We start from the raw sequence: 15010 nt of genomic DNA on the forward strand, positions 1-15010 counted from the left end.
TCCCCTGTGAAAATCGAAAAAATATTAACTTTTTTTTTGTCCCGCGGGACCCTTTTATGGCCCCCACATCAAACCTAGGGGGTCAGGGGGGGTGTACCCTGCCCCCTTTTGGTCATTTCCCCCTTTTGTTTTTAGCCACCTCTTGTGTCTCGGTCCTACCGAGACAAAAGATGGCGGCCGCTCCGGACTGTTTCGAATGTTTACAGACACCCGAGAGCCAATCAGCTTCCCGTGCGCAAGTCGCGTGGCGCGCCCGGAGCGCTCCCCGGTGCGCGTACCGGGGCGCGGCTATAGATATATAAATTTTTTTGAACCTAAATTACTCAAAATCCTCTGGAGCACATATCTTAAGACATAGCAAAGGCACATCGGGCTACCAGTCCCTACAATTTTGCCAAGTTTGGTGAAAATCCATTCAGCCGTTCGAGCTAAAAGTGCAACCGACCACCCTATGGAAATTAACATGGGGAAAACACGTTTTGGGACCCCCCTTTTATCTCGGCCCCCACTTGACGAAACCCCCCCAAACTTTCACAGAAGGAGCGGAGCGCCGCGAGGGAAAGTTGCTGAAAAATTCAGGCCGATTCCTCAACCGGCGCCAAAGTTATTCCAAATAGAATGTTGCGATTTCCCTATGGAAATCAATCCTAACTATAACTACCTACTGGCGACCGCCAGTAGGTAATATATATATATATATATATATATATATATACACACATATATATATATATATATATATATATATATATACATACACACACACACACACACACACAACATATCTACAGACACCTGGTCCAAGCACGCGCACAGCCAATACCCGTAATCCACCCCTACCTAAACCTAAACCCTAAAATTCCCCTTAACACCCTATACCCTTACCCACCCCATAACCTTAAACACACAAACACACAGACACACACACACTTACTTGATATATACCTACCATTTCATGGGAAAGGCATATGCTTGGGAAAGGCATATGTGTGGGATAGGCATATGTGTGGGATAGGCATATGCGTGGGATAGGCATATGCGTGGGATAGGCATATGCGTGGGATAGGCATATGCGTGGTAAACGACGAGTTGTAAGGGCTGTTTTCCGCTTTAAACCTGTGTCACTATCTTATTAAACTACAGTGCTTCTGAAGATAGGGACAGTCTGGGACAGTCTGGATGCCACTTCCCATAAATGTAAGGTTTGCATACGTTCTACACACTAAGACAATACCAAACAGCAAGACCTGCAAAAGATCAACATTTTATCTAAAACTACATTACGAAATGGTGGGCCAAATACATGCCAAATATATCCTTCAGTCGCACACCTCACATCTGTATCAAGTGCAGGGCAGGGCTCCTGGGAGTAACAATTGTGACAATTATGGTGCTTTACATTAGAGGAGAATGATTTTATAATTCACAGCATGTGTGGCATGAGCATGCTCAGCGAATTACTACCAATGAAGGGAACAAAACATCAGATTTCCAGGGCAAATGGAATGAGAGGGTAGGAAATAGCTGCATTTTCTTACACCTACCCTCTATTCTCTTGCAAACACCACATGCACAATCTTTTCCAACACAATCTCATTCAGGCAGGGGCGGTGCGTCCATTAGGGCGCTTGGGCGTTGCCCCACTGAGCATTGCCGTCTCTCTCTAACTCTGGCAGCAATCTCTGTATCCCAGGCCGCGAGAGCTGGAGGCAGTCGAAGTCGGCTTAGAAGGGGGCGGGGCAGCACTCGAGGAGAGGAGTTCAGCTGCAAGACAGGGTCTGATAATGATTGACATCCACAATAACAGTATCATTATCACAGCAGGTGGACCTTGCGAGCGCACAGCAGGAGTGCGCATGGTCTGCTTAGGGCTTAACCATTTTGCACCAGCCCTGAACATGCGCACACTAGGCTGCTCATTAGAAGAGCGAGGGTTGTTCCACGTCGTTCGTCTAATGAGCAGCCTAGTGCGCATGTGCGGGCTGGTCCCAAAAAATGTTAAGCCCTAAACAGAACATGCGCGTGACTGCTGAAGCCTATCCTGGCGCTGCTGCTCTGGATTGGCCTAGAGCAGGCGGTACTTGCCAAGGCGCCAACAGGACTTCGGACCAGAAGGACTCGCGGCAGAGGCGGCGCGGATCTGGTAAGTTCAGTTTGTTTAATATTAATAATAGTGCTTTATTCGAACCTCTGCCGCGCGCGAACCCCCCCCCTCCCGCGAGTATGGAACGCGACCTGCAACTATCCCTAATATAGTCAGAAACTCGTAGGTAGTAAGAGAGATGCAACGATTCCTCGCCCAGCCCCACTCCGAATCGCGATGGGTGTGGGTGATGGAAACAGACCTAGAGAAAAGCAGAGGTTTTAATACATAGTTGCACGTGATCTAAAAACTCCTCCGCTTCCCACACCATGCCTTCCCTTGTCACCCCTCGGCTCTCTCGAGTCTTGTGGGTTGATCATGATGGAAGTACACCGAGGCTCTCACGGTAGAAACAGGCCAGGTGGACGCAGTACAGGCCGGCACAGGCCCGTCCTTGTGAGGCAGGTCGAGGCGCTGCTGTGCCACCCAGTTGCTTCTTGGCGTCCGCTTTACCGTGGACCTTGAAGAAAACCCTCAAATGTACAACGTGATTTTTAATAGTGGCCGCATAAAGAGATATTGGATGTGCAACGTTTCTTTTTTTGGCGTACAGCAAACCTCACCAAGGGGGGCAGGAGACCGATCCTTTCAATTTGATTCTGGTTTCACACATCCAATACAATGTTTTTAAAAACCTAATAAGCGTTTGAGGGTAACATGTGGGTCTCCGTTTAAATGAATCACGGTGTGTGATGGCGCAGAGTTTCAAAGGAATCATTCCAAGGCAAAGCTCTAAAGTTTGGGAGATCGCCCTGCCACAGTATCAGCGGAGTTTAAACTATAATGGCCAAGCACATGTCTTCCAGATGTCTCATAGAATGATAAGGTGACGTACGGAAATGACCTTCAGTTGATAGAAACAAGTTGCTCTTGGCAGTCAAGGCCATTTCGATGCACGTAGGGTTAGAGCAAAGAGGACGCAGATGTTTAACCCCTTCCATGCTGATGACGAGCTCAGCTCGTCATCAGCATTACCTACCCTGTGTGGATGACAAGGTGAACTCGTCACTCAACATGTTGATTTTGAAAATCCAGCGCACAGCGGGAAAACCGCTAGCGTGCAAGTGGTTAAAGATGTAGTTTTAATAGTGCAGCAGCAGAAGTAGCACCCGCATACCCAGGCTGCACTCTGAATAGCTGCTTTTTTTTACTGCTAATATTAGGTAGAGGGTGCACATTTTCCTTTTTTTCACAGAGGCCCAAGGAACCATTACTGCACTAATTGAGATAATAAATATGGGCTAGGCGCCAAAAGGAAATACATAGAAACCCTTCTGCAATGGCACTAGTCTGAAAACAGTATCATGCAATGGATTGAAGGGGCAGTATCATGATGGCTTCGCTGGCTGACCACCTGTTTCTATGCACCTGCAGTGTGTAAAGTGATTCCGTTTTACCCAATATTTCTCCTTACAGCTTCTTTTCACACAAGAGGGTTTGAAAACCTTGAGCAATATTTGCTTCTTTCGGTTTCTAGCCGGGCTATCCAAACAAAGGCACTAAGTAAGAGAAATATTGTATTAAATATGGATCTACAGTCCAAAAGTATGGGGCTTGCCAAATCATTTATCCGTCTCACTGTCTGTTTTGCTATCTGTGCTCAGTACTGTGATTCACTATTGCACATTCACATGTATGTGTTCACTTACCTTGATATATTTTGCTCACTTGGGTAGGTACTCGATATGCCCCTCTTCAGCAAAACAAGCAGGACACTGGCAGTTGCTCTCAACACCTTGTCTGGGGTACTAAGCGCTATATAAATGCAATGTCATTCAATTTCATAAAAAAATGGAACTGCAATTCTAAGTGTGTATCTGTCCTATTCATTCCTTCAGTGCTTCCAGGCATACATTTCTTTCAATACATGTTACTTTTTAAAGGTGTAATCGTTCAGGCTGCATGTACTAGCAAGAGAAAACTTAAGCCCACCATACTAGTCATCTACAGTTGTACCTCATTTTGACCCTAGAACTCATTATTAATGGGTGCAATTAAGAATCTTTACCCACAAAACTGTGAGGTACTCAGAAATGCGTTGTATCTTTAACATGGTCAGCGACTAGCTGCCGCCTCCCCCCCAATCCGGCACCCAACACCAAGGAACGTGGACACGAGACGTGTTTACTTTTTGGAAGGCGGGCGCTAGTCGCCCGGCCGTATTTATTAAAGTATGAAATTAAAAAAGGGTTTTAATTGCATAATCAACAATGAAATACAAAAATCAGCAGGACATTCAGTTATACAATCGTTATCAACAAGTTTGAGAGCCTGACCTTAACAAAACTCTAATACAAGTTGTTCCTAGCTTAACTAAACATCCTATCTTGATTTTTGTACATTTCTGGCCATATGGCAGGGTCACTACCGGTGTCAGGTCCTACAAGCTGCGCCTTCCCCTTAGAAGTGCGCATGCGCAGTGTTACCCCGGGAATTGCCCGGTCTACGCCCCAAACTCCATTTACCCACTAAAGGAGGGCCCTTACTCTGCGCCGGTGGCGTCATGAGTCCACGCGCGCGGGGTGGCTACCAGCCTAAGGAAAGCGTGAACTACTCCTACCCGCGCTCCTTTGCATATTACCTTGCCCCTGGAGTACTGGGAGTGGCCCGCAGGCCGCTCCCCCTGGGCGGGAACCTCCATAGGATGATGCCCGCCCCCTCAGACCTCAAATATGTGCTCACCGATAATGACCTTACCGCATGCCCCATACCTAATAAATACGACGACCTATGGAAAAAAGTCTAAAGGACAACTACACTGGCTAATAAATAACAGTATCCACGCATAGCTAAAGGGGAAAAAAGGCCTAACGACACATGGCATAAAATTACAATTCGGTTCACACATGTTGCTCATAATCACAATATCTACGTATATCTACAAAGGGAAAAAAGGCCTAAAGACACATATCTTCAAATATAGTTCACTTCATACATCACTTTTCTACAAAGGGAAAAAAGTCCTGACAACAGATCACAAAATACAACAAAAACCTACTCTCTCCCGCGGTCTATACCTATGAGACTTACCATTAGACCGGACATAACGCTGCTTAAACTTTGTACCAAGGGATGGTGGGTGGGAAACAAAGAAGCCCCGAACGCGGGGCACAACGTTCAGCGAGGGAGCGTCCAGGGACAAGGGGGTCTCCTGGGCGCTCCCTACCTCTTATTCCCGAGGGGCCGGGTGGCCCCTCCTAACGCCCGCCCCCCCCGACCCGGAACCAGTCCATTGATTCCGGGTCAGGAGGGGCGCCGGCCAATCGGCGGTGGGCCGCGCCCCCAGGGCACGCCCCCACCGTCGAAGGACCCGAGGGGAGAGGGGGTGAGGCGGTCGCCGCGCCGCCATGCGTGCGGGGGGGCCGAGGGCCCCCCCTTTTCACATGGTCAGCGACTAGCTGCCGCCTCCCCCCCAATCCGGCACCCAACACCAAGGAACGTGGACACGAGACGTGTTTACTTTTTGGAAGGCGGGCGCTAGTCGCCCGGCCGTATTTATTAAAGTATGAAATTAAAAAAGGGTTTTAATTGCATAATCAACAATGAAATACAAAAATCAGCAGGACATTCAGTTATACAATCGTTATCAACAAGTTTGAGAGCCTGACCTTAACAAAACTCTAATACAAGTTGTTCCTAGCTTAACTAAACATCCTATCTTGATTTTTGTACATTTCTGGCCATATGGCAGGGTCACTACCGGTGTCAGGTCCTACAAGCTGCGCCTTCCCCTTAGAAGTGCGCATGCGCAGTGTTACCCCGGGAATTGCCCGGTCTACGCCCCAAACTCCATTTACCCACTAAAGGAGGGCCCTTACTCTGCGCCGGTGGCGTCATGAGTCCACGCGCGCGGGGTGGCTACCAGCCTAAGGAAAGCGTGAACTACTCCTACCCGCGCTCCTTTGCATATTACCTTGCCCCTGGAGTACTGGGAGTGGCCCGCAGGCCGCTCCCCCTGGGCGGGAACCTCCATAGGATGATGCCCGCCCCCTCAGACCTCAAATATGTGCTCACCGATAATGACCTTACCGCCACAGGCCAGTATTGTTAACCGACGATCTGGCCTCCCCCTCTAGCCCCTATCTAAGGACACATCCTCCTACCCCAGCCCTCTAGCCAAGCCCAGATATTGTCAGCCCATAGGACATTACCCTCTTCTGTCAGGTGAACCCCGTCCTTCAAGTAATACTTTTGACCCCAGATGCACCCATGAGGTATTGACTGTAACACGGGGGTTCGGAACAACCTATCCAACCGTGTGTTGATCCTCTTTACCGAGTGATTCAACGCCCTGACTGAATCGCCCCCCCGCCACTGAAGTCGAGGTATTAGTTGTGACCATACTAGTGTGCACCCGGGGCAGGTCCTAGCTATCCAACCCGCTGTTGAGATAATCTCCTCAATCAAGATGCGCCTGCCCAATGTTGCCAAATCGTTCTCCCCAAGGTGAAGTATCACCACTGACGGTGGAGCCCGCTGGCGTGCTAACAGCCCTTGGAAGAATCCCCTAAACTCGTGAAGACACAACCCTCCTCTGCCAAAGAACATGATATTCAACCCTAGTTGTGCCGCCCTTTCCTTCTTGTCACCTGACAGGAAGACACATTCCGCTCGCTTCACATATGAATGACCAACAATCCAGACATTGTTCTTTGTTGTTTCCTGGTCGCCGCTCCGTGCCGATGAATATTGGCGGTGCCCGACGACAAATTCCTCCCCTGCGTAACAGGTCTGAGAAACTGTAAGAGAGCGGAAAAGAGACCAAGCGTGAGTGACAGGTAATCATAGCATGTCAATCCGAACATAACGTTTATAGCAGTCTGACGACCACCTCCCAATTGTCTTCACTCTTTCCACTGGGAGGCCCCCCGCCACCGCCTCAGTTGCTGCCCCAATCCTGAAGGAATGAGATCCAAAATCTCTAGGATCAAGACCCGCTTTTGTAACCCCTATTTCGAACACTCTCCTGAATTGATACCTGGTCAAGGGGCTCCCGTCGGCGTGACAGAGCAACGCCCTGCTTGCTGAACCGACCAATAATCCCATGAGTGATTCCACGTGCCTCACCGGGCAGCACGGGTTGGCGGGGGCCCGTTGCAGAACTATGGTGTGACCCCTAGCTTCTTGATCGGTCTTTGATTTCTGGATAATCACCCACATGGTGTCACCCCTTATCGTCACCCCAGCCTTCTGCAAGCCACCTAGTATGTCAGCCTTAGATCCCGCCACAAGTTCACTAATTCTCAGTGCCCCATAAAATGCCAGGGAGAATGCCGCCCTAAAAAGAAGCACTTCCCACTCTGAGTTACAAACAATCTCCAGCGTGCCCAGTAAGGCTGTTAGCCGGGCCAACCCCATGGGCTTCCTCTTATCCTTCTGGTGTCCCTGAATACGACGCCATCCCCTTAAAGCCTTGCGTATCATAAAGGTATTGGTGGGATCCCGGAAGCCCCTAGCTTGGGCGAAGAATGACACTGCTGCCCTATGTCTGGTTGCCGCTGCCACTGAGCGCCCCTCTTTGTGCATCCATTCTAAATAGGCTGCAAACCCATCCTCCTTCGCCCAAAGCACTCCCCACTGCGGCCCCAAAAAAGAACAATAAGACAGAAACGCCCCTTCGTACGCCGTCTTGGTCCTGGGGGCTAAGCTAGCGACCACGAGGTCTTGTAATCTGGGGCACCAATCTGCCAAAGTACCGCTGGGAAGTGTGCTGGCGAGGGGTCTGCTGTGGGGAGATGTTCCCTGAAAACCTGCATTTTGAAGCGAGAAAGGGAGTCAGCAGCATTGTTTAAAACACCAGGGACATGTTTGGCTCTAAAATTAGCATTCAGTTTAAGGCACCGCAGAACAATCTCTTTGATCAGACGAAGTATGAAAGGACACCGCGCCCACTGTTGATTGATACATTCCACCACTGTCATGTTATCTGACCAAAACACCACTGATTGGTTACATAGGTGTTCGGGCCAAACCATCAGTGCCACCCATATTGGAAACAGTTCCAGGAAGCCAATGTTGCCGAGCAAACCCCATGTGTTCCATTCTTCTGGCCATTGTTGAGCGACCCACCTATTCCCTAGGATGGCACCAAAGCCCACACTACCGGCCGCATCAGTCCATAGTCCTAACTCCGCTGATGTAGTGAGCGGGCCGGGCCAGACCACCCTACCGTTAAAATCCTCCAGGAATGCCATCCAAATAAGCATATCCTGGCGAATTTCAGACGATAGGCGCGTGCGGTGGTGCTTTTCCCTCAGCCCCTTCATCGCGTGCGCGATGGAGCGAGAGAAGGGGCGAGCCATTGGGATGATTCTTAGTGCGAAATTCAGTTGCCCTACCACCTCCTGTAATTGCTGCAAAGTGACCTTCTCCTTCCGGAGGCATAACTGTAGCGACGTCTTGAATTTGCGCACCTTGTCCTTAGGTAGTCTAAAACATTTCTCCATTGAGTCAATCTCGATGCCCAGAAATTCCAAGCAGGTGGACGGGCCCACCGTCTTCCCAGGCGCGAGCGGGACCCCAAAAGCCCGCATGAGCACGCAAAATTCCTGCAATGCCAGTGCGCACTCCTGAGAACCCGCTGTACCGAGGAAGAGGAAATCATCTAAGTAATGCATGACCCTTTGATGGCCTGTCACCTGTCTCATGGCCCATTCAAGAAATGAACTAAACATCTCAAAGTAGGCGCAAGAAATAGAACAACCCATAGGCATGCATTTGTCCATGTAGAACCTATCCCTAAAGGTGAAACCTAACAGATGTTGGTCCGCCGGGTGGACTGGGAGGAGGCGGAAGGCGGACTCTATGTCTGATTTCGCCATCAGCGCCCCGGGTCCAGTGGCCTGTAATAAGGTCACAGCCTGATCAAAAGAGGCGTACTTAACACTACAGATACCTTCGTCAATGGCATCATTCAGTGAGGCCCCCTTTGGCGCTGATAGGTTATGAATCAATCTGAATTGCCCCTTCTCTTTCTTGGGGACAACTCCCAGTGGGGAACACACAAAATTGTGTACTGGCACTGCAGAAAAAGGGCCAGATATCCTGCCTAAGGAAAGCTCCTTGTCAATTTTGGCGGCCACAACAGCCGGATTGTGTGTGACTGATAATTGATTTCTACAGTGCGCACTGCCTGTGTATCCCCCGGCCGGGATCCTAAAACCTTTAGAAAAACCTTCCTGGAGTAGGGTGGCCGCTTTGTGGTCAGGGTATCTGTTCAACAATGGTATCATTGCCACCACATCCACTGGAGTGGGGGGGCGTGACCTGTCTGACTTATAGTGGCTTTCCCCTACCCCTCTGTCCCGTGTTACCTTGCTTGGACCTACAGGTAGATTCTGGATGAGAGGGGTGCCCACAGGAGGCACATGCATGCCTAAACTTACACGCGGCCCTTGTGCAGGTACGCTTATTAAAATCCCAGCACACCCCTTTCTTCTCTGGCCCACCTGCCCTAAATTTCCCAGGTACCTCACTCGTTTGGGGGGGCCGAAAGGGCTGCTGCGGTCTAGTGAACACTTTGCCCGCACCGAACTGAGGGGGAGGTGCAGTGTCAGAGAACTGTTTGTGCCAGGCCATGGAATCTACCGAGTCCCATGGTAATGATCTATTGAATTCCAATGCCTTCCTAAAATTTACATCATAACCCTTCCATGCTTCCCCAGAATACTGTTGACTCCACCCCACAATCCTGCTCGAGTAGCAAGCCAATGCAGCCTGCAGATCTGGAGGACGCTCAGCCTTAACTGCAGTGAAAACGGCCCATGCTTGCATCCAATTATTGAGATTTTCCTCAACCCTGAATCTAGTACACTGCGCCCTCCATTCACTTGGGAGCATCCACTCTTTCAGTGCTTTTGCCTGCTCCATTTCCCTATTATCCAATAATAAAGAATAAATGTACACGTATTTATCAGCCCAAATCATTTCTTTAACAGCTAAAGACACATGTTGAGCTAGATTTTCGCTCCTGGAAGGTACTACACCGTCCCCCAAGAGTGGCAATGCCACTTCCTTACCAAGTGCGGGCACCGGGGGCGGCTGCCCTTGTACTCCGTCCAGCTGAGGAACACTTGGACCTGCAAGGGGAGAAGAAATTGGCAATGCAACACTGTCGGCGACCGGTGCCGATCTGATTTTTTCTACAAACCTTGCCGCCTCTGCCGCATGGTCTGCAGAATTCGGGAAGGCTCCCCCTTTTTGGAGCCATGGCATCATGGCCGTTAACTGAGACAACAATTCGGGTGGCATTGAATCTATATTACCCCCCGGGACAACAGGTACCACTGGGGTTATGCCCAGTGGTCCTGGCACGGCTGGCAGGGCGGGCGCCGGGTGCGGCCCGCCTGTACCCGGGATTGTGGGCACCGGTGCGGGAGCAGACCCAGCGTCTACTGGTTGACCTGCCGGCACCGGCACCACAGGGGCAATGGGTGTAGGCACATGCGGGGGTGGGACCACCGCGGGCGGTGCGGCTGGTAACGGATCCACTGGGCCTGGGGTGGGGACCGCCTCCTTGGGTCTTTTTGACCTTGGTTTCCCTTGCGGGGTGACAAAATCCCCTCTTGGCACTGGTGCCACCCTCTTGCGGATCGGTCTCCCCGACGGGCCCGGTGCTTCGCCCTCCCTGTCCTCCAACCGGCTTCCCGCTCCTTAATTTGTCCTAGCTGTTGCTTAATGTCACTCATCTCCCGCATCATAGCCCGCATCATAGCCTCCATGTTGGACCCCCTTTTTCCACCCCTTGGACCTGGCATGACGCTTACCCCAAAAACACCCGCTGCCTACTTAGCTCCCAACAGGTCAACTGTGTGTACCTTTCAGATGGAGGGTCACCAGGGGGCTTTCAGCACCATGCAACGGCGACCGCAACACTAGCGGCTTGTCCGCTTATGTAAGGGGTGAGTAAACCTAATGTAGACCCACCCGGCGGCCACCAGGAGCGATGAATGCCAGCCCCCCGTACCCCTCTTTACCGACCAGTCCTGCGTCCTCGCCGGCGGTAATGATCAGCGGTCCCCGTTCACACCACGTTGTGTGCTGGATGGCCTTAGGTCCTGTCCGCTAGAGAATCGCTCCCTCAAAATCTCGGTAAGTTGCCTGGAATTGAGGCATGTATTAGTACAGTGTAATGACACAAGGGCAGATTCAGGGAAACCAAGCGTGAGTACAAGGAAACAATTGCAAACCCCCGTTAACCTCCCCGCTGCTGTGCACCACAGAAGAGTAACACCAGCACGAATTACCACAATATCCCTCCTAAACTGACACTTATTGTCATAGTTCGCATAACAATTCACAACCCACTGTAGTGAAAACACTTAAAGAAATGCCACCTTATATGTATCCTAAATACAGGTCATACCGTTTGTTAAATACACAGTAGTGAAACGCTAAAAGAAATGCAATCCTGTCTTTTTATATACGCTTCATGCACAACAGAAAACCTCATGAAATGCTAACCAGTCATGAGAAAACAATTGCAGAATTCATCAGCAGTCTCCCCTCCAGGTGCTGTCCTGGTAACCCCTGCTTCTCTCCCCCTCTGTTCTATGCGTTCAAGTGGCCTCCGCCCTCGTTTCAAAATTGCCCCCCCCCCACACAGTCCTGCCTCCGATCGTAGGCTAGTTCGCTGGTCCACAAATCCTAAAAAAGGGCTGTATGTTATCTACAAAACCCTCAGTGCGGAGGTAATGTGCGCTAATTTGCTGGCTTGTTTACCAGAAAACCCCGCTGAAATCAACAATTCTGGCAGCACTCCCCGCCGTGCGGCCGAGAAACCGAAATCAGTAGTGATCCTGCGATCAATGTGCAGCCGGGGCAGACAAAGCAAGATACCGCTCCCCCAGAGCCCCGCCCGAGTCCTCTACCACCCGCTCCCGCTACCTGAAAGGAGCCGGCCGCTCCCCGTTCGCCTGACGAACGCGACCACACGCGGCTGTTCCAAGCACCCCGACCCGTGCTTTACACCGCTCGTTCTCCGGTTCCGGACTGCACAGCTCCCGACCTCCTCGCGATAGTCACGAGCGCACCTGAAAAAGAGACGGGACAAGAAACCGCGCTGTCTCCTCGGGACCTTGGTGCTCCGCGCCGCAATGTAGCTCTTCGCCTGAAATAGAAAGGAAAAATATTAAAACAAACAAAGAAGCCCCGAACGCGGGGCACAACGTTCAGCGAGGGAGCGTCCAGGGACAAGGGGGTCTCCTGGGCGCTCCCTACCTCTTATTCCCGAGGGGCCGGGTGGCCCTTCCTAACGCCCGCCCCCCCCGACCCGGAACCAGTCCATTGATTCCGGGTCAGGAGGGGCGCCGGCCAATCGGCGGTGGGCCGCGCCCCCAGGGCACGCCCCCACCGTCGAAGGACCCGAGGGGAGAGGGGGTGAGGCGGTCGCCGCGCCGCCATGCGTGCGGGGGGGCCGAGGGCCCCCCCTTTTCAGTCTGTTTTGGCTCTGTGGTTATACTGAATAAGCAGCCACCTATGTTATATGACATCTCTTTATAAATGTAATAACTGCACTTTCACAATTGCTTTATTAGCCTTCCTGCTTCCCAAATTTGCTAGAAAATGCACCATTTGTCCACTCTTTTTTTCAAAATGTTCTCGGTCGGAGAACCCGAACCCCTCTGTAGGTTGTTCCGGCTCACTTGCTACGCTCGCTCGCTGCAGTGCAGTATAACAAAAATGTTACGCCTCGCCATTTTCAAATGGCACCAGCCGCCACTGCATTAAGGCTACCATTTCCTAATATTATACCGCCCACTCGTGCTTCCCAGACTTTCCTCCCACAACTCCATCCACCGTGGTCCTGCTAGGGCTCCTTTCTCTTCGCAATGTAATCCACCATTCCTTCCATGTCGTTTACTGGCCGTTTCAGTTTCACTCTATCTCCCTCCCTCACTGCACTCAACAGCCTCTGTCGCTATATGATCTTGCTGTATCAAGTACACTCGCCACAACGTCTCTTCCCTGTAGTCAATTTACAGATGTTTTACCTATCCGATTTCTGTCACCGATCACAGTTCCATCAAGTCGCAGCGCTCCTCATAGCAATCTTAACCATTCATCTGCATTGTTCCATCTTCCACAAACCTGTCCATGTTCTCTTTCCGCAAGCAGCTTGCCGATAACACACTATTTTAATGCATGCACAGTGAATGCCATGCGAATGCATCCCACTGCATGCACCCTTGTATTCAATCCTCATGACTTGAGCTTTCCTGCGATAATTTGAAACGCATTTTAAGTGAACATTTTTTAATCTACATTTAAAGAATAGTTATTGTTGAGAAAACAACCGAGGCTAAAGTTGATCCTCCCAAGAAGTCTTAACTTGCACAGAAGAGCTGTAATAAATATGGCCAGATGGAATAGTAAAGTGCCTGCATGAACATCAAACGCACACCCACAAGTCTGTAAACTAAAAGCCACCCACATTAACAATAGCAGTATTATACATTTTATGCAAGTACTTTATAATAGTAGTCAGTGGAATCAGCATGTAAAGCATTCTGAAAACGTTCACGGATGAGAAGATCAAGCCATACACAAATCAGAAAAGAAAATTAGAGTGGTGGCTGTGTCGACCTACCACATTGCCAAACAGACTTTAACGGAACCATTTAAGTAACCGTGTTGCATTTTCAAGGCGCTACATTTCCATGGTGCTGTGCGGTATTCAGGTGGAGCTAAATTCCAATGGATCTCTAAAGCACTTTGAGTACGTATCGCATTTATTTTCTTACTTCCAGACAATTACTAAAAGAAATAGGCACATACGAATAAAGTTGGTAAAACAATCGAGTGAGGTGCATGTTGCTGGTGATGAATGAATTAATACCCTGACATAACATCACATGCAAGTTACCTTAAATATACTGACCTGAAATGTTTCTACATTACTCACATTTACATTTTTAGGCACAAGAATGTGCATTAGTTAGTCAAGTATCGACAACGTTTATGCCAAAACCGTGGTTAGAAGACAGGTCTCCAGATTTTAAATCCAGCAATGTAAACAAAAGTTTGCCATCTCCTGGTAAAATTACTCACAGTGAATTGACTGCTTGTCGGAGGTCTCCAACCTGCCCATGTGACATTGCACCTCGTGCACTTGCCTGGAAAGGGGGTAAGAAAGAAACTGTGTTGAACCATACAAACAGAGCAAAAAATATTGTCAATTAATTTATTAGAAGATCTTACTTATTTCACTACTCAATGTTTTGCCTTGATTCCCATCACCTGAAAAGAAGACAGGTGTTACCTTGCCAACAGTGACCTATGGGAAGATTCATAAAAAATGCTACTAAGAGCTGGCAAAAATGCGTCAGACCCGCAAGTACTACCCCTTCAGCACTTGACTCTGTGGTAGTGCAGGTCTAGCAGTTCTAGGCTTCTCGGACAGAGGGGAGTGGGGTGAGGTATAAAGTGTAACTTAAAACATGTTCTGCAACCCCCCCACCAAACATGAATGTACAGCCAGAGAGATAGTTGCTTTTATGAAAAAAAGTAGTATTCCGTACAAACACAAAGTGAAATATGGCACCCAACAAATAATATACAGTCTTCATAAAGCCGGCACTCTGGCGAACTATGGGTACATCCCTGTGTCCCAATCCCTTACCTAAGGACAGTGGTTATTCCCCCATTCACGTGAGGCGATAATTCAGGTTAGACCCCGTAAGAAAGGACAAGTCTTAGAAATTCCATGATGGCTTCTTAAACACTGAAAAGTTCTAGTACAGCTGCATTTTTAGTCAGAAGAAGTCCCCCCAGAGGCTCGATAGGCCGGCAATCTGTTTTACCTGCTCATTTGAAGCCGGTATTGGTGCATGCAAGCAGCCCAGAGATTAGCATCAGTTTGGATGCTGC

The 15010-nt window shown here is 49.7% G+C and overlaps 1 protein-coding gene across 2 annotated transcripts in view; it reads right to left on the bottom strand.

Annotated features, from left to right (window-relative positions):
- GOSR2 (golgi SNAP receptor complex member 2) overlaps positions 1 to 15010 on the bottom strand; it is a 110180-nt gene that overhangs the window by 67005 nt on the left and 28165 nt on the right. The window contains exon 2 of one of the 2 annotated variants that reach the window (XM_078645101.1): positions 14192 to 14256. The exons of the other annotated variant lie outside the window; for it this stretch is intronic. Coding sequence (XP_078501227.1) covers positions 14192 to 14256 — 65 coding nt within the window. The remainder of the gene's footprint in view (positions 1 to 14191; positions 14257 to 15010) is intronic. 2 annotated transcript variants of the gene reach the window in all.

This window comes from Lissotriton helveticus, chromosome 5_1, assembly GCF_964261635.1.
Source record: "Lissotriton helveticus chromosome 5_1, aLisHel1.1, whole genome shotgun sequence".
Lineage (NCBI taxonomy): Eukaryota > Metazoa > Chordata > Amphibia > Caudata > Salamandridae > Lissotriton > Lissotriton helveticus.